Source organism: Lolium perenne, chromosome 5 (assembly GCF_019359855.2).
Source record: "Lolium perenne isolate Kyuss_39 chromosome 5, Kyuss_2.0, whole genome shotgun sequence".
In the NCBI taxonomy this organism is placed as follows: domain Eukaryota; kingdom Viridiplantae; phylum Streptophyta; class Magnoliopsida; order Poales; family Poaceae; genus Lolium; species Lolium perenne.
The window spans coordinates 224,219,091-224,238,730 of NC_067248.2; the positions used below are offsets into that span (position 1 = coordinate 224,219,091).

Genomic DNA, 19,640 nt, shown 5'->3' on the forward strand with positions numbered 1-19,640 from the left:
GCGGCGGGATGTAGTGCGGCGCAACACCAGGGATTCCGGCGCCAACGTGGAACCTGCACAACACAACCAAAGTACTTTGCCCCAACGAAATAGTGAGGTTGTCAATCTCACCGGCTTGCTGTAACAAAGGATTAACCGTATTGTGTGGAAGATGATTGTTTGCAGAAAACGGTAGAACAAGATTGCAAAGAGATTGTATTTCAGTATAGAGAATTGGACCGGGGTCCACAGTTCACTAGAGGTGTCTCTCCCATAAGATAAACAGCATGTTGGGTGAACAAATTACAGTTGGGCAATTGACAAATAAAGAGGGCATGACCATGCACATACATATTATGATGAGTATAGTGAGATTTAATTGGGCATTACGACAAAGTACATAGACCGCCATCCAGCATGCATCTATGCCTAAAAAGTCCACCTTCAGGTTATCATCCGAACCCCCTCCAGTATTAAGTTGCTAACAACAGACAATTGCATTAAGTATTGCGCGTAATGTAACTAGTAACTACATCCTTGAACATAGCACTAATGTTTTATCCCTAGTGGCAACAGCATATCCACAACCTTAGAACTTTCTCACATCGTCCGAGATATCAATGGAGGCATGAACCCACTATCGAGCATAAATACTCCCTCTTGGAGTTACAAGCATCTACTTGGCCAGAGCATCTACTAGTAACGGAGAGCATGCAAGATCATAAACAACACATAGACATAACTTTGATAATCAACATAACAAGTATTCTCTATTCATCGGATCCCAACAAACGCAACATATAGAATTACAGATAGATGATCTTGATCATGTTAGGCAGCTCACAAGATCCGACAATGAAGCACAATGGGGAGAAGACAACCATCTAGCTACTGCTATGGACCCATAGTCCAGGGGTAGACTACTCACACATCACTCCGGAGGCGACCATGGCGGCGTAGAGTCCTCCGGGAGATGATTCCCCTCTCCGGCAGGGTGCCGGAGGCGATCTCTGGATCCCCGAGATGGGATCGGCGGCGGTGGCGTCTCTGGAAGGTTTTCCGTATCGTGGCTCTCGGTACTGGGGGTTTCGCAACGGAGGCTTTAAGTAGGCGGAAGGGCAGGTCAAGAGGCGGCACGAGGGCCCCACACCACAGGGCCGCGCGGCCAAGGGGGGGCCGCGCCGCCCTAGGGTGTGGCCCCCTGGTGGCCCCACTTCGTCTCCTCTTCGGACTTTTGGAAGCTTCGTGGCAAAATAGGACCCTGGGCGTTGATTTCGTCCAATTCCGAGAATATTTCGTTACTAGGATTTCTGAAACCAAAAACAGCAGAAAAACAAAGAATCGGCACTTCGGCATCTTGTTAATAGGTTAGTTCCAGAAAATGCACGAATATGACATAAAGTGTGCATAAAACATGTAGATATCATCAATAATGTGGCATGGAACATAAGAAATTATCGATACGTCGGAGTCGTATCAGCATCCCCAAGCTTAGTTCTGCTCGTCCCGAGCAGGTAAAACGATAACACAGATAATTTCTGGAGTGACATGCCATCATAACCTTGATCATACTATTTGTAAAGCATATGTAGTGAATGCAGCGATCAAAACAATGTATATGACATGAGTAAACAAGTGAATCATATAGCAAAGACTTTTCATGAATAGCACTTCAAGACAAGCATCAATAAGTCTTGCATAAGAGTTAACTCATAAAGCAATAATTCAAAGTAGAGGCATTGAAGCAACACAAAGGAAGATTAAGTTTCAGCGGTTGCTTTCAACTTGTAACATGTATATCTCATGGATATTGTCAACATAGAGTAATATAATAAGTGCAATATGCAAGTATGTAGGAATCAATGCACAGTTCACACAAGTGTTTGCTTCTTGAGGTGGAGAGAAATAGGTGAACTGACTCAACATTGAAAGTAAAAGAATGGTCCTCCATAGAGGAAAAGCATCGATTGCTATATTTGTGCTAGAGCTTTGATTTTGAAAACATGAAACAATTTTGTCAACGGTAGTAATAAAGCATATGTATCATGTAAATTATATCTTACAAGTTGCAAGCCTCATGCATAGTGTACTAATAGTGCCCGCACCTTGTCCTAATTAGCTTGGACTACCGGATCATCGCAATACACATGTTTTAACCAAGTGTCACAAAGGGGTACCTCTATGCCGCCTGTACAAAGGTCTAAGGAGAAAGCTCGCATTGGATTTCTCGCTATTGATTATTCTCAACTTAGACATCCATACCGGAACAACATAGACAACAGATAATGGACTCCTCTTTTATGCATAAGCATGTAACAACAATTAATAATTTTCTTATATGAGATTGAGGATATATGTCCAAAACTGAAATTTCCACCATGGATCATGGCTTTAGTTAGCGGCCCAATGTTCTTCTCTAACAATATGCATGCTTAACCATAAGGTGGTAGATCGCTCTTACTTCAGACAAGACGAACATGCATAGCAACTCACATGAAATTCAACAAAGAGTAGTTGATGGCGTCCCCAGTGAACATGGTTATCGCACAACAAGCAACTTAATAAGAGATAAAGTGCATAAGTACGTATTCAATACCACAATAGTTTTTAAGCTATTTGTCCCATGAGCTATATATTGCAAAGGTGAATGATGGAATTTTAAAGGTAGCACTCAAGCAATTTACTTTGGAATGGCGGAAAATACCATGTAGTAGGTAGGTATGGTGGACACGAATGGCATAGTGGTTGGCTCAAGTATTTTGGATGCATGAGAAGTATTCCCTCTCGATACAAGGTTTAGGCTAGCAAGGCTTATTTGAAACAAACACAAGGATGAACCGGTGCAGCAAAACTCACATAAAAGACATATTGTAAACATTATAAGACTCTACACCGTCTTCCTTGTTGTTCAAACTCAATACTAGGAATTATCTAGACCTTAGAGAGACCAAATATGCAAACCAAATTTTAGCATGCTCTATGTATTTCTTCATTAATAGGTGCAAAGCATATGATGCAAGAGCTTAAACATGAGCACAACAATTGCCAAGTATCACATTACCCAAGACATTAATAGCCATTACTACATGTATCATTTTCCAATTCCAACCATATAACAATTTAACGAAGAAGAAACTTCGCCATGAATACTATGAGTAGAAACTAAGGACATACTTGTCCATATGCTACAGCGGAGCGTGTCTCTCTCCCATAAGGTGAATGTTAGGATCCATTTTATTCAAACAAAACAAAAAACAAAAACAAACCGACGCTCCAAGAAAAGCACATAAGATGTGTTGGAATAAAAATATAGTTTCAGGGGAGGAACCTGATAATGTTGTCGATGAAGAAGGGGATGCCTTGGGCATCCCCAAGCTTAGACGCTTGAGTCTTCTTGATATATGCAGGGGTGAACCACCGGGGCATCCCCAAGCTTAGAGCTTTCACTCTCCTTGATCATGTTGCATCATACTCCTCTCTTGATCCTTGAAAACTTCCTCCACACCAAACTTAGAACAACTCATTAGAGGGTTAGCGACAATAAAAATTAACATGTTCAGAGGTGACACAATCATTCTTAACACTTCTGGACATTGCATAAAGCTACTAGATATTAATGGATCAAAGAAATTCATCCAACATAGCAAAAGAGGCAATGCGAAATAAAAGGCAGAATCTGTCAAAACAGAACAGTTCGTATTGACGAATTTTATCGAGGCACCAGACTTGCTCAAATGAAAATGCTCAAATTGAATGAAAGTTGCATACATATCTGAGGATCACTCACGTAAATTGGCATAATTTTCTGAGTTACCTACAGGGAAAACAGCCCAGATTCGTGACAGCAAAGAAATCTGTTTCTGCGCAGTAATCCAAATCTAGTATGAACTTTTCTATCAACGATTTTACTTGGCACAACAAAACACTAAACTAAGATAAGGAGAGGTTGCTACAGTAGTAAACAACTTCCAAGACACAAAATAAAAACAAAGTGCTATAGGTAAAAACATGGGTTGTCTCCCATAAGCGCTTTTCTTTAACGCCTTTCAGCTAGGCGCAGAAAGTGTGTATGAAGTATTATCAAGAGACGAAGTGTCAACATCATAATTTGTTCTCATAATAGAATCAAAAGGTAACTTCATTCTCTTTCTAGGGAAGTGTTCCATACCTTTCTTGAGAGGAAATTGATATTTAATATTACCTTCCTTCATATCAATGATAGCACCAACAGTTCGAAGAAAAGGTCTTCCCAATATAATGGGACAAGATGCATTGCATTCAATATCCAAGACAACAAAATCAACGGGGACAAGGTTATTGTTAACGGTAATGCGAACATTATCAACTTTCCCCAAAGGTTTCTTTGTAGAATGATCAGCAAGATTAACATCCAAATAACAATTTTTCAGCGGTGGCAAGTCAAGCATATTATAAATTTTCTTAGGCATAACAGAAATACTTGCACCAAGATCATATAAAGTATTACAATCAAAATCTTTAACCTTCATCTTAATGATGGGCTCCCAACCATCCTCTAGCTTTCTAGGAATAGAGGCTTCGCGCTCTAGTTTCTCTTCTCTAGCTTTTATGAGAGCATTTGTAATATGTTGTGTGAAAGCCAAATTTATAGCACTAGCATTAGGACTTTTAGCAAGTTTTTGCAAGAACTTTATAACTTCAGAGATGTGGCAATCATCAAAATTCAAACCATTATAATCTAAAGCAATGGGATCATCATCCCCAATGTTGGAAAAAATTTCAGCAGCTTTATCACAGGCAGTTTCAGCAGTTTTAGCAGTTTCAGGCAGTTTCTCGCGCTTTGCATTAGAAGTGGAAACATTGCTAACACCAATTATTTTATTATTATTAGTAGGAGGTGCAGCAACATGTGTAGCATTAGCATTACAAGTGGTGGTAATAGTCCAAACTTTAGCTACATTCTTCTCTTTAGCTAGTTTTTCATTTTCTTCTCTATCCCACCTAGCACGCAATTCAGCCATTAATCTTATATTCTCATTAATTCTAACTTGAATGGCATTTGCTGTAGTAACAATTTTATTATGATGATTTTCATTAGGCATAACTTTCGATTTCAAAAGATCAACATCAGCAGCAAGACTATCGACTTTAGAAGCAAGTATATCAATTTTCCCAAGCTTTTCTTCAACAAATTTGTTAAAAGCAGTTTGTGTACTAATAAATTCTTTAAGCATAGCTTCAAGTCCAGGGGGTGAACTCCTATTATTGTTGTAAGAATTCCCATAAGAATTACCATAGCCGTTGCCATTATTATAAGGATATGGCCTATAGTTGTTACTAGAATTGTTGAGTTAATCATTGTTGTTTAAATTATTATTTTTAATGAAGTTTACATCAACATGTTCTTCTTGTGCAACCAATGAAGCTAACGGAACATTATTAGGATCAATATTAGTCCTATCATTCACAAGCATAGACATAATAGCATCAATCTTATCACTCAAGGAAGAGGTTTCTTCGACAGAATTTACCTTCTTACCTTGTGGAGCTCTTTCCGTGTGCCATTCAGAGTAGTTGATCATCATATTATCAAGAAGCTTTGTTGCTTCACCAAGAGTGATGGACATAAAGGTACCTCCAGCAGCTGAATCCAATAAATTCCGCGAAGAAAAATTTAGTCCTGCATAGAAGGTTTGGATGATCATCCAAGTAGTCAGTCCATGGGTTGGGCAATTTTTAACCAGAGATTTCATTCTTTCCCAAGCTTGAGCAACATGTTCAGTATCTAATTGTTTAAAATTCATTATGCTACTCCTCAAAGATATAATTTTAGCAGGGGATAATATCTACCAATAAAAGCATCCTTGCATTTAGTCCATGAATCAATACTATTCTTAGGCAGAGATAGCAACCAATATTTAGCTCTTCCTCTTAATGAGAAAGGGAACAATTTTAATTTTATAATGTCACCATCTACATCTTTATATTTTTGCATTTCACATAGTTCAACAAAATTATTAAGATGGGCAGCAGCATCATCGTAACTAACACAGAAAATTGCTCTCGCATAACAAGATTCAAGAAAAGCAGGTTTAATTTCAAAGAATTCTGCTGTAGTAGCAGGTGGAGCAATAGGTGTGCATAAGAAATCATTATTATTTGTGGTTGTGAAGTCACACAACTTAGTATTTTCAGGGTTGGCCATTTTAGCAACAGTAAATAAAGCAAACTAGATAAAGTAAATGCAAGTAACTAATTTTTTTGTGTTTTTGATATAGCAAACAAGATAGCAAATAAAGTAAAACTAGCAACTAATTTTTTGTATTTTGATTTAGTGCAGCAAACAAAGTAGTAAATAAAACTAAGCAAGACAAAAACAAAGTAAAGAGATTGGGAAGTGGAGACTCCCCTTGCAGCGTGTCTTGATCTCCCCGGCAACGGCGCCAGAAAAAGAGCTTGATGGCGTGTAACTCACACGTTCGTTGGGAACCCCAAGAGGAAGGTATGATGCGCACAGCAGCAAGTTTTCCCTCAGAAAGAACCCAAGGTTTATCGAACCAGGAGGAGCCAAGAAGCACGTTGAAGGTTGATGGCGGCGGGATGTAGTGCGGCGCAACACCAGGGATTCCGGCGCCAACGTGGAACCTGCACAACACAACCAAAGTACTTTGCCCCAATGAAACAGTGAGGTTGTCAATCTCACCGGCTTGTTGTAACAAAGGATTAACCGTATTGTGTGGAAGATGATTGTTTGCAGAAAACAGTAGAACAAAGTATTAAGAGATTGTATTTCAAGATAGAGAATTGGACCGGGGTCCACAGTTCACTAGAGGTGTCTCTCCCATAAGATAAACAGCATGTTGGGTGAACAAATTACAGTTGGGCAATTGACAAATAAAGAGGGCATGACCATGCACATACATATTATGATGAGTATAGTGAGATTTAATTGGGCATTACGACAAAGTACATAGACCGCCATCCGGCATGCATCTATGCCTAAAAAGTCCACCTTCAGGTTATCATCCGAACCCTCCGGTATTAAGTTGCTAACAACAGACAATTGCATTAAGTATTGCGCGTAATGTAACTAGTAACTACATCCTTGAACATAGCACTAATGTTTTATCCCTAGTGGCAACAAGACATCCACAACCTTAGAACTTTCTCACTGTCCCAGATATCAATGGAGGCATGAACCCACTATCGAGCATAAATACTCCCTCTTGGAGTTACAAGCATCTACTTGGCCAGAGCATCTACTAGTAACGGAGAGCATGCAAGATCATAAACAACACATAGACATAACTTTGATAATCAACATAACAAGTATTCTCTATTCATCGGATCCCAACAAACGCAACATATAGAATTACAGATAGATGATCTTGATCATGTTAGGCAGCTCACAAGATCCGACAATGAAGCACATTGGGGAGAAGACAACCATCTAGCTACTGCTATGGACCCATAGTCCAGGGGTAGACTACTCACACATCACTCCGGAGGCGACCATGGCGGCGTAGAGTCCTCCGGGAGATGATTCCCCTCTCCGGCAGGGTGCCGGAGGCGATCTCTGGATCCCGAGATGGGATCGGCGGCGGCGGCGTCTCTGGAAGGTTTTCCGTATCGTGGCTCTCGGTACTGGGGGTTTCGCAACGGAGGCTTTAAGTAGGCGGAAGGGCAGGTCAAGAGGCGGCACGAGGGCCCACACCACAGGGCCGCGTGGCCAAGGGGGGGCCGCGCCGCCCTAGGGTGTGGCCCCCTCGTGGCCCCACTTCGTCTCCTCTTCGGACTTCTGGAAGCTTCGTGGCAAAATAGGACCCTGGGCGTTGATTTCGTCCAATTCCGAGAATATTTCATTACTAGGATTTCTGAAACCAAAAACAGCAGAAACAAAGAATCGGCACTTCGGCATCTTGTTAATAGGTTAGTTCCAGAAAATGCAAGAATATGACATAAAGTGTGCATAAAACATGTAGATATCATCAATAATGTGGCATGGAACATAAGAAATTATCGATACGTCGGAGACGTATCACACAACAATTGCATATAAAATAGCAGTATCATATATGAATTGCACACATATAGCTCACATCACATATATGGCACAAATATGGCACCAAATCCCAAATTTAGTACAAATATAGCACACAAGCAATACGGTACATATAGTCATCCTACATAGATCATTCTACACATATAGCATGTGTCATGTAGCTAGTACAATGTAGAAACTATGGTGGTGCACCACCCGAGTGACGATCTAGCTCCAGACGATCTAGCTCCGAGTGGGTGAAGTGAGGCCGCTGTATTTCGACGGTGCTCGGGGAGGTAGAACCACGACGAGAGCCACCGGAAGCAGAACCATGCCGAGGTTCGGCAGAAGCACCAGGAGAACAGCGACCGGGGTGCATCGGCGTACCATCAGGAGCGTCGTTCCCGGATTCTCCCAATCCCTACATGTTGGAGGGAGTTAGCAACTTAGCCATGTCACACCAAGTTAGCAACTTAGCCAAGTTAGCAACTTACCGGGGTCAACTGACGCTGACGCTTGTACATGATATAGAACTCCTCCTTGGACGGGAACACTGGCGTCGGCCCCGGATGAGGTGGCTCTGGGAGTGGTTCCTCTCGCACTCCAGTCATCATGAACCGAGTGAAACTCTGCAAGAAATGGGAGAGATAGCTCAGATTCAAACATGGGGACTTATGATGTTTTGCAACCATAGAGATTGAAACTTACCGCCATCTGGTTGCTCGTCCACTGGACATAGGCATCTTTCACAAGGTCATGCTCCTTAATCTTCTCGAGATACTCCTCGTAAGCTACTGCATAGGCCTCCTCGAGCTGAGTCTACAATTTCAGAAATAATGCGTCTCATCAACATAGCCATTCAGGAACAAGAGTCAAAACAGAGTATGAAAGTGTGGATGACTTACATCTACCTCTACCCGAGAGCGGCATGTAGTCCGCGAGGAGGTAGCGTAGCTGCCGGAGGGGAGGGTAGCCTTGATCTGCGTGAAGTTCTTCTGAGGCTTGAAACCCCCAAAGAAGGCAGGACGTCCATGCGGCTGGCCGGACCCCGCCAGCATCATCGCCACCTCGTCGACCGGCTCGGTCATAGGGTCCTCCACATCTGGATGGAGCTTGGCGTACTCCTCGCAGTATCTTTCCTTGCTCTCTTTGGCCTTGCCGTAGTACATCTCAGGCGCGGGCCGAGGCTCGTTCGGACGGGGCGTCACCAGCTTCATGTGCGTCCACGCTTCCATCTCACCAAGTTCCCTCCCGAGCTTCTTCCCCTGCATCACAAAACAAATGTTATGCATATCATCGAAAATCAAAAAAAAAAATGCAGCTTGTTCCATTTTTATATGTACCAGACGTTCCCGATAGCGATCGGTGCTGCTGCTCCCCGCACTGTGTGTTCCCTGATTCCCACGGTTGGCCTTGTTCCGGTCGCTCACGGCCTTGAAATTGGGGTTTTCGCCGACCCAATTCTTGACCAACTCCATGAAGGCGGCCCTCTTATTATTATCAGCCCAATGTGGTACAACCTGCAAAATCAAAACTCATTTGAAGAACAAACAATATAGTTGCAAGTTAGCCGCAGTACATAGAATCGCATTGACAATTACTTACCGACATGAAGTCCTCTATCGTCATAGCCGGGGCGAGTCCCTGCACAATCTCAGGCTTTGTGTACCTTACGCCCTGCTCAGCATAGAAGTGGCTGATGCACGTGATCCTCTGGTTGTACCACTGCTGCCGTGTCAACTTCCGACACATGTTACGGAGGATCACGTCCGCCCTCTCCTTATGCTCAGTCGCCACCCTATAATTGCGCTGCAATCAAGCATAACAGAAAGTATGAGAGGCATGAGTTATCACGGTGTTGTTATCAACTACATATGAATGAAACCCAAAGAGTATGCATTACGTACCCAAAACTTCTTGATCACGGCATCGGCGGCGGAAGTAAAGCCAGGGTAAGGCGCTATCTCAAAGTCTTCCCAAGTGTAGGCTAGCTTGGACTCGCCCCCAAGGACCGGAGTGTACATCCCCGGCCATTACTTCCTAATAGCAGCTCCAATCAGACTCCCTGGCACGCGGACATTCTTCCCCGTATATGTGAAATTACTGCACAATTATCAAACATTAGAAAATGCTAAGTGTCATAACGAAAATGAAATCACCTTACTACTTACTCTATCTTTCCTGGGACAAGGAGCCACTTCTCATCCTCCGTAGCAGGCTCCTTACTCTCATCGGGAACCTGCGCTTCCCCACGAATCCGCAACTTCTTCGGAGCCATCTCCGTCGAAGCCTCCTCGTCCCTAGACTCCTCCTCCTCCTCCCTAGTGTCCTCCTCCTCCTCCCTAGTGTCCTCCTCCTCGTCCATAGACTGTGAAGCCACTCGTCCATAGACTGTGAAACCCTAGTTCTGTTGATCGCGCCGTCTACCCCTTTGACTGCATCCCATCGGGGGTCCCCCGGTGGGCGTATGCCTACGTTTGAGCTTGGTTAGGTCATAGGTACATGTGGAAACAAGGATCATACCATATGATCCCAAGGTTCTCTCCGGTTCACCTCCGAGGGAGTTCCCCCCTATACATGCAGAATCTGCCTAAGTGTAGGAACCCCATGTCCGAGAAGCCGGGCACACCCGGAGGGGGTAGCATTGGATATAGAACCATCTCAAATCACTTTTGTGCATGCCATGTGGACACACACAACTTTTGGGGCCATTCCCTAGGTCCGATGCTCGATTTCTGACGAACCCTAGTTCTGTTGACCGCGCCGTCTACCCCTTTGACTGCATCCCATCGGGGGTCCCCCGGTGGGCGTATGCCTACGTTTGAGCTTGGTTAGGTCATAGGTACATGTGGAAACAAGGATCATCCCATATGATCCCAAGGTTCTCTCCGGTTCACCTCCGAGGGAGTTCCCCCCTATACATGCAGAATCTGCCTAAGTGTAGGAACCCCATGTCCGAGAAGCCGGGCACACCCGGAGGGGGTAGCATTGGATATAGAACCATCTCAAATCACTTTTGTGCATGCCATGTGGACACACACAACTTTTGGGGCCATTCCCTAGGTCCGATGCTTGATTTCTGACGAAACCCTAGTTCTGTTGACCGCGCCGTCTACCCCTTTGACTGCATCCCATCGGGGGTCCCCCGGTGGGCGTATGCCTACGTTTGAGCTTGGTTAGGTCATAGGTACATGTGGAAACAAGGTCTTAGGTACATGTGGAAACAACTTTTGGGGCCATTCCCTGAGACTGCATCCCTTTCGTGCTACTTCTCTCCTGCCCTTTTTTTCCCGCCCACCCTTTCCCGCTGCTTCTCTCCCGCCCTTTTTTCCCGCCCACCCTTTCCCGCTCCTTCTCTCCCGCCCTTTTTTCCCGCCCACCCTTTCCCGCTGCTTCTCTCCCGCCCTTTTTCCCGCCCACCCTTTCCCACCCATTCTCTCCCGCCATGTTTTCCCGCCGTTTCAGCCCCTCGTCGGCCTATATATAGCCATGGCTTCTCCACTAACAGCACCAGCAACATTTCTCCCTTCATCACTTCTCTCATCCAATAGAACCACAAAATCCTCTGAGCTGAGCTGCCGCTGAGATGGCTCCTCGTCATCGTAGCAACACGGGCTTCATCGGCGTTCGCCTGCGGCCTGCGGGACATTTCGCGGCTGAAATCACCGCCGGTGGTACGCGTGTGTGGCTCGGCACCTTCTACACGAAGGAGGCTGCTGCCCGCGCATACGACGTTGCGGCTTGGAGGTTTGGCCGGCCGCGCCACGAAATGAACTTCCCGGAGGTCAGGTCTCTGACGGAAGCTCAGAGTCTCTCTACTGAGCCGCTACTTCGCTCACAGGGTGAAGCGCGGCGGTACAGGGCTGGCCAGCGGTGGATTGATACCACCGAGGCGGACGAGCAGTTCATGGCACAGTGGCGCAGAGACCATCCCGGAGACGTCGAGGCAACGCGCGCATTCTGGAAGGAGAAGCAGACGTACAGGAGAGAGAGGAGGGCGGGAAAGCGGCAGAGGAAGGCCGAGGTTGAAGCAGAGTACGCCAAAGGAGAGGCGTCGACATGGGGGGAGAATGATGAACGGTGGTCGTGGAACCTCACAACCACCGCTTCAGAGGACACCCCCATCGAGGATGAAGATTTCGACTTCTCTGATTAATATGTGTGTGTGTCGAGTCCGTGTGTCTAGCGGGTCATGTGTCGACCCAATGTTAAGTGCTTTGTTCGTGTGTGGGTGTAGTTCTTTAAATGCTTTGGTTTGTGTGTGGGTCTAGTTCTTTAAGTGTTTTGGTTCATGTGTGTGGGTGTAGTTTCTTTAAGTGTTTTGCTTCCTCTGTGTGGGTGTAGTTCTTTAACTGTTTCGGTTCGTGTGTGGGTCTAGTTCTGTAAGCGCTTTGGTATGTGTGTGAGTCTAGTTATTTAAGTGTTTATCGTGTCTGGGTCTTAAGTTCTTAAGTATATCACTTTTGTGCCCTTATACCGCCCTTATACATATATAGGTTTCCCGCAAAGGGGTTCGCCAAACTAGTAGTAAGAAAGAAATAAACAAATAAAAATGATTGGGATTAACAATTATATGTAGTAGAAAATGTTTAAAAAGGTGGGGCATCATTTGCTGTGCCGACGGCCGAGGTTGTGCCGTGGGCCACCGTCGGCACAACAGGGTAAGGGACCCAGTTGCCAGGCTCTTGGCCGACGGCCGCCTTTGCGCCGACGGTGACCGTCCGCATAGCCTAGACGGCGCCGTGACATCCTAACGGCTGGGCCACCTACCGTTGCCTGTGCCGACGGTGAACTTCGGGCGCCATTTTCTTGTGCCGACGGCCGCTGTTGCGCCGACGGTGACCGTCGGTACAATGTATGGTGTGCCGACGGCCGGCCTGTGCCGACGGTCCACTCCGTCGCCGGTCGACGAGGGATTCTGTGCCGACGGCCCCGACATTTGGCCGTCGGCACATCGGGTGGCCGTCGGCGTACGGCAATTCTCCCGTAGTGGTCCATGTGTTGTAGTTCATCATGTAAGGGTGAGTAATTAAACAGGGTTTCCCGTGAGCAGAATGCCTTGGCCGCCGGCGGTATATATACATACAATGGATCATGTATATACACATAGATACAATGGAGAGCATGTATCCCTAAAGAGCACTAAGCTCCCAGGGTTACGAGTGCTTGTGGTCGATTAGCAGGTCACTTTCGCGGGTCCCGCATGCACAGGGAAGATTGTGGTTGTGCTACCGTGCGAGGCGGTTCCTCGGTCAAGCCAAATCAATCAGAGTCATCCTAATTCGGTCCTCCATAGCCGCATCAAGCATCATTCTACACCCCCTCCCCCTCCCATCCTCTCTAGAGGCAAGTGGCTGATTCCTGGTCTTCTCCATCTCCGTCACCCAGCCAGTCGCCGTCCGCAGCCGGGGGTCTACGGTCAGCGGCGACAACGGTGGATTTGGCGAATGGGGGTGTGATTTTCCGCGGACGAACTATGGTGAGCGATGGGATCTGTTGATTTCAGCGGATTGAGGAGCAGTGCGCGGAGAGCGGCCTCGGCGGGCTGAATCGATGGAAACGTTGGCGACCTCCATGGTATGTCGGTATGTTACCTCGGTGTCAGGGAGCCCGGCGACTGGTGGCTTCAGGCGGTGCTATGAGTGGCATCAGCACCACGGTGAGCGGCGGGCGTCCTCAGGCCTTGTTAGTCCGTTTCACGGCTGCCACGAGCACAAGCCGGTGGGCTTCCACGTAAGGTACAGTAGCGGTTCCTCCTTGGATGCTTTTTATTAACAACTAGCTGATCTGCTTGAACTCTACCGAATCTCCATTCTTGCGGATGATTCCTGTATATTCATGTGTTATGTAGTGCAGCACAGCATCGTGGCTGTCTGAAATGGATATGTGCTCAAATCTGCCGAGGGGTCATGTCTGCTGCGTGCTGAAGGCGGCTGTTACCTCTCAGGTTTCTAATGTCTTCTCTTCCTTTGGCTATGTTTTCAGTTGTGCAATATTTGGATATTCAAGTATTACTGAAGCAACTTACAAAATTGTATTATTGAAGCAACTTACAATATTGTTTGTTCACTATCTCTGATTTTGATGTCATTTTCTGGTGAGTTTTGTCTTTCTGAAGTATAGCCGTTTTGGTCTAAAATATTGGTCAGCAAAGATTTGAGAGAATTTTTTGTGTATGTCAGAAGAGAAATTGTTAACAAAATTAAGTTAAAAATGGCAAAACAGGTGATTCATCGACCTTCAAAAGGGAAGCATCTGCCTACATTCACAACATATCGTTATATCAAGCAAGTAGGAAGTGATTGGTGTACATAGGAATAAACTGCCAAACTAGGAAAAATAGATTTTACCATCGAGTGAATGCACAGTATAATAAAGGGTGGTGTAGACGTTTCGATAATCTTCTCTTTAGTAGAGTGGGAGCTAATTTGGTAGGCAAACAACTTTCTCATAATCTACTCGGTAACTAATTTTGTGGATGGAGTATATATAGACTTCATTATTTATCCTGGAATGAATTTGGGCTCATATGATCTGACTAGCTTCTAAACCGGTTGAATGGTACTTATCATAATGTGAAAACAAAATCTCTTTTTCTCTTATAGAGATCATATATAACCCTCATAATGATTCAATTTTTGCGAAAGAAATTCTTCAGTTGCAAATTCTATTTAGTTTTTCATTCTAATGCTAATTCTCTATCTGTTTCGCGAACATCCAGTTTTGCTCAAAATACTAAAGGGAAGTGCTTTCTGCCTGGATACCAACTAAAACTAGAGTTGTACAGTCCTTCTGGTGGGAGTTCCCTGCTAATACATGCTTGTGGTATCTGAATGTGTGTTACTCTCTTGCAAGCATAGATGTTGTAAACTTCGTGTGCTCTTATGTTGGATACATCTCAAACAACATTCTGCGGTTTGTTTTGGTTTGTGGCAAACCCCAGTAGTTTCTTCGAGTTTTCTGTAAGTATTAACCAAAGCTTTGAACTTTCAATATAAAAGTATCAATTCACTGAATTCTCAAATTCAGTTGTTCCTTCACATGCATGGTCAAAATTATTTGACAGTTTCTTACATCATCTTTATATTCATTCAGGATTAGAAGCTTTTATACTCCCTCTGTCCATAAAAGGATGTCGAAGATTTGTCAAAATTCGGATGTATCTATACACTAAAGGGTGTCTAGATACATCTAAATTTAGACAAACTTGTGACATCCTCTTTTGCACATATGTTGTACTATTTTTGTAGTTCAAGAGTAGCTGAATTAGACATGACAAGAAACTAATACTAAATTATGAGAAAATGATTTTTGTGGTACGAGCCATCAAGCACGTAGTGTTGTGGTTTTGCTATCAGCTTTAACAGAATGAGTTCAGGAGCTATAATTTTAACTGCCCCAATTTTGAAGTAACATTAGACTACACACTAATGGACACAGGGAAAATATAACATTTTAGTTGCTATTCTCGAGCAATTGTGAGGGGATGAAGAGGTCATGCAAATAATGAAGAAGAGACATCGACGATGCTAAAGAACTATAATTTCTGGATATACCAATCAGGTTCCCCTCATATCATTTAGCAATGATCAATGTGCAAAATGGTGTGTTCCATTATTCCCTAAGCTAGCCATGTAGGTCATCGCAGAGTACTACAACCTCTGTTCACTTTTATAAGACGTTTTGGCAAGCCTAATTGGCTTTGCTAAAACATCTTATAATAAGGAAACGGAGGGAGTATCTTATTTTGCCTATTAGTGGCCATGTAAATGTTCTTGTTGTTTGTTATTTAACCTGAACATTGTATCTTCACTTGCTTTTCACCTATCCTTTTCTAGATCTTTCCTTTTGAAGTGTCTACCTGCTTGCTACCCAGGGCATGGCTACGTATGGATGATGTCATTTGAATTCATCCATGCTATTTGAATATTAGTTTTGTTCCATAATTAGGCCCTGTTTCATTCCCTCTCAAAGCGCGCGAGTACCCATTATTTTTGCTGATAGTAACAGCTGATGAGGTCCTTTCTATAATAAGCCAGTGACTTAATTTTGCAGCATCAACAACCAGGTGGAGTTCTGGTTGTTATGGTCCAGTTATGGATTGTATTTTCGTATTATCAATCTATATATTGATGATTTTCTCAGGACAATATAGAATGTAACAGACATAGCTTGGAAATTTATGATGACAACATACAAAACAGGGCAAACAGACGGATTAGATGATTTGATTATAGACAAACTGCGGCCGAGTCATGTATGATATGATCACCGGTAAATAGATATTTGAAAAATTGTAGAGTTATTATTTTTCTTTTCTGCAAAGAATAAATATGTGGATTTTACCTGTATGAGACAAGTTTTTTTTTTCTAGATCTACTTCCTGGACTTTAATTATCTTGGCTCAAATATTACACATTACCTTAGTTCGATATATGTTTTCTCAGCTGGTGTAATACTTCACCGATGGGAGTGGTCTTATTTGCGTAAGAAATACCGATTAGTGAGATTGTGTCTACATCATCTATGCGACACCAGCAAAGAACGGCGCGACAAGGCGCGCTAGGTCCTTCTAGTATATATACAAAACGCATGGCGTCCAACATCACTAAGTTAGCTGATAGATTTTACCTGATTTTTTTGTCAATTCTTAATGTGACGCAAATTACAACTTATTACACTAACTTTTACATGACCTCAAGCATGTAAATTTAGGCAAACAACACTGTAATTTGAGTTTTGAAATTATGTACACTAGATTTTCCTTGTGTTTTTTAACAAGTATCTATGTAGTAAGTTACAGTCTATAATACTATAATTTACATGGCCTGAAAATTCTAATTTTGGGAGAAAACACTATAATTTTGGGTTTAAAATTACATATGATGGATTTAGTATCTTTCCATTTTCTTTGTTCATGCATCAATAGAGTGACTTCGAAGTTGTCAATGATTTCATCTAAAGGGATATGGGGATCTTTTTTGTCCATGCCACATGTCATCTTGTGACTGGAAAAAAAACTGACTTATAGTGAACCGAAAATCAGTCGTTTTTTCTTATGCCACATTTCATCATATAATTGGAAGAAAAACTGACTTACAACGAATAGAAAATCAGCCGGCTAACAAATAGAGACTCCCAAAAAAAGCAAGTGCCTCAGGCCTCTCGAGATTACCCCGCTAGACTACTAATAGCCCCATGGCAAATGGAAAAAAGGAAATAAAAAGAAAAACACAACTCTTAGGAAAAACCTTCAAAGATATCACCACACATGCGCCGATGATGATGAGTCTAACTGTTGGTCGATCTCGGGATTTTTGTCCCCAAAGCCGTGCTTCGAGCCAAAAGGGAGTTCGTGCTTAGCACCTGCTAGGATCAGGCATGCCTTGATGCATCCTCATGGGACATTGTGCAAAGCCACCGCTAGTCAGACATGACTAAACACCTCGACCGCGGACATCGTGCATAGAACATGCTGAGTCAAAACGAACCCGATTTCGACATGAAGGAGGCGGCCAATACCGCCGCCGACGTCAAACCCCGCGAACCACGGTGCTTGAGACCATCACCAAAATCGAAGATCCGAACACCGCACAATCGACATGACCAGATGCTCGCCTCCATCAGAAGTCCAGGGCTGTCCCAAGCGCCAATCTCATGCCCCACCATCGGCTGGCGTTGCAGCGAGCAGCCTACGGCCAAATCGCCACTATTAGACCAAATTTTGACTACTGAGCTTCGACGTAGCAGAAGTTCCCAACAGTCACCACTTCCCCGCTGCAAACCGTCGCGAGCCCCGCAAGGTAGGCCCTATGGCCCGAGGAGCCAGGCCACGGCAACATCGTCACCACCGTCGGGCCAATGATGACTGCCCTATGTAACCACTAGTAGACCAGCCACCACCGTTCTAGGGCTGCCGCCTCGAATCCTACACTCGTCCATGCCAGGGGATAGTGTTTCCTCCGTGGTTTGGCCGGAGGTCTCCAACACAAGAAGGACATGATCTCCCTCCGTCCGCTGGGAGGGGCTTTGCACGCCGGCTTCCTCCGGCGACGGCAGGGAGACGCTGATGAGGAGGAGTAGGGGGCAGGGGCCAGTGTTCGCCCCTGGAAACGACACAAATGTTAGGGATTCCAAGGAAGATGCCCAAAATCGCTCTTGGTGTTTTCTAGATGCATATGTATGTACATAATAAAATATATCAGGATAAATCCATATCTAGACAATGTTTTAGCATTTACTAGGAAAAATGCCCGTGCGTTGCACCGGGAAAGAAACACAAAATGCGGCACCTAACCCAACTGAAAACTCGAACCTTTAATTGTGCTAAAAATGTATAATATGGCATGATATAAGAGGCTAGCAGTCTTCAGACGCGGCTCGGCTGTGCCTTGGAAGGGCGAAGCCATCTCTATTTATTCAATTTTTACGAAAAATGATTTTGCACAGATGTGACTAATTAGAGATCTAATTCTCAACATAACCTTAACAGGTACTTGGTAGACTATTTAACAAAAACAATGCATTTTCTCCACCCACATAGCAATCAGGGTACTGTCCATTGCTTCGCTTCGAAAAGTTCATAGCAGTAAGCAATTCCTGCTAGATGTGTGTTACTACACAGCACACATTTGATGGGATTGCCCCCTGTCGCTGCCTCTTTCAGCTAGCGCGTTCTCGCCTCCCTCTCTAGAGGAGGACAGCTTCCTTCCCAGGCGCGACCGCTGCTGCTGTTGGTTGTGTGCTAGATTTCCTATCCTCGGCGACCGTGCTCCGCTCCTTCTCTCCCAAACGCTCGGTTCCAGCTTCCACCGTTTAATTACAGCCGTGCAATCCTTTCCTTGCGTGCATGTTAAAGAGGCATGGCTCTCTTCTGTTTGTCTTCTTGGCTCCCGACTCAGCTCGACAATCAGCAATTTGCACAACTATATAAATTGGCGGAGCTCAATTTAAGAAGGCGAGGTGGGACTATCCAACAGTTTTTTTTTTTTTTTTTTTTTTTGAGTGTACTATCCAACAGTTTGTTATGGTAGCATCAGGTACGGGGACGAAGACGTGTATGGGCTGCATATACGAGCCCTAATATTTGGTCTGGCTGGGCCAAGGTTCATGAGCCCCACCTCCTTCCGTCAAAGCAGGCCGTGAAGGGTCTGAATTACATCAGGTTCATCCGCCGAAGAAAACGTGAGATGCATGTCAGATGCCCTGATTTGCTTTTGCCGCTGGCGAGTTGGCTGCTTTCCTCAAAGCAAAATAAAATAACACAGCGCTTTCTCTCTCCCCATTATCCCATCTTGCCCGCACACTCCTCTGCCTCTTCGATTAGTACTGCTCCCAGGCTCCTTGCCGGCGCAACTCCACAGTGCCGCCCGAGCAACCGCCGCCGCTGGCCCGGCCTCACTCTCTCCGGTCGCGGCCGCACCCCTCCCTTCTCAGGACGCCTCCCTGTCTGCTGCTCTCGTCCCCTATGATGGTGTACTCTCCTCCTGGACTTCTCCTCCCGGCGAGTCGTTGATTCATGGGAGCCCAGGCATTCGCGTGGGGAAAGCCTATGGAGATGGGCGGCGAAAACGCCCCGGCAAGCAGGATAGGCCGCCGGCGCGAGCGCTCGAGGAAGGAGACCCGGAGGATACACGGGCAG

General features: G+C 44.7%; 1 protein-coding gene across 1 annotated transcript; it reads right to left on the reverse strand.

Annotated features, from left to right (window-relative positions):
* Positions 1–8,090: 8,090 nt before the first annotated feature.
* Positions 8,091–12,726, reverse strand: LOC127298256 (uncharacterized). Its single transcript, XM_051328163.2, has 4 exons — positions 12,613–12,726; positions 8,708–8,818; positions 8,494–8,628; positions 8,091–8,420 (listed from the first exon to the last, which is right to left on the reverse strand). Exons 1-4 carry the CDS (start codon positions 12,724–12,726, stop codon positions 8,199–8,201), a joined length of 582 nt encoding a protein of 193 aa, XP_051184123.2. The 3' UTR covers positions 8,091–8,198.
* Between the last annotated feature and the right edge of the window lie 6,914 nt (positions 12,727–19,640).

Coding starts and splice junctions, on each gene's coding strand:
- LOC127298256 (XM_051328163.2), bottom strand. CDS start 12,726: ATGCGGACGGTCACCGTCGGCGCAAAGGCGGCCGTCGGCCAAGAGCCT. Junction 8,819..12,612: donor CAACCTCGGCCGTCGGCACA/GCAAATGATGCC, acceptor CTGAAATTGTAG/ACTCAGCTCGAGGAGGCCTA. Junction 8,421..8,493: donor GTCAGCGTCAGTTGACCCCG/GTAAGTTGCTAA, acceptor TCCAACATGTAG/GGATTGGGAGAATCCGGGAA.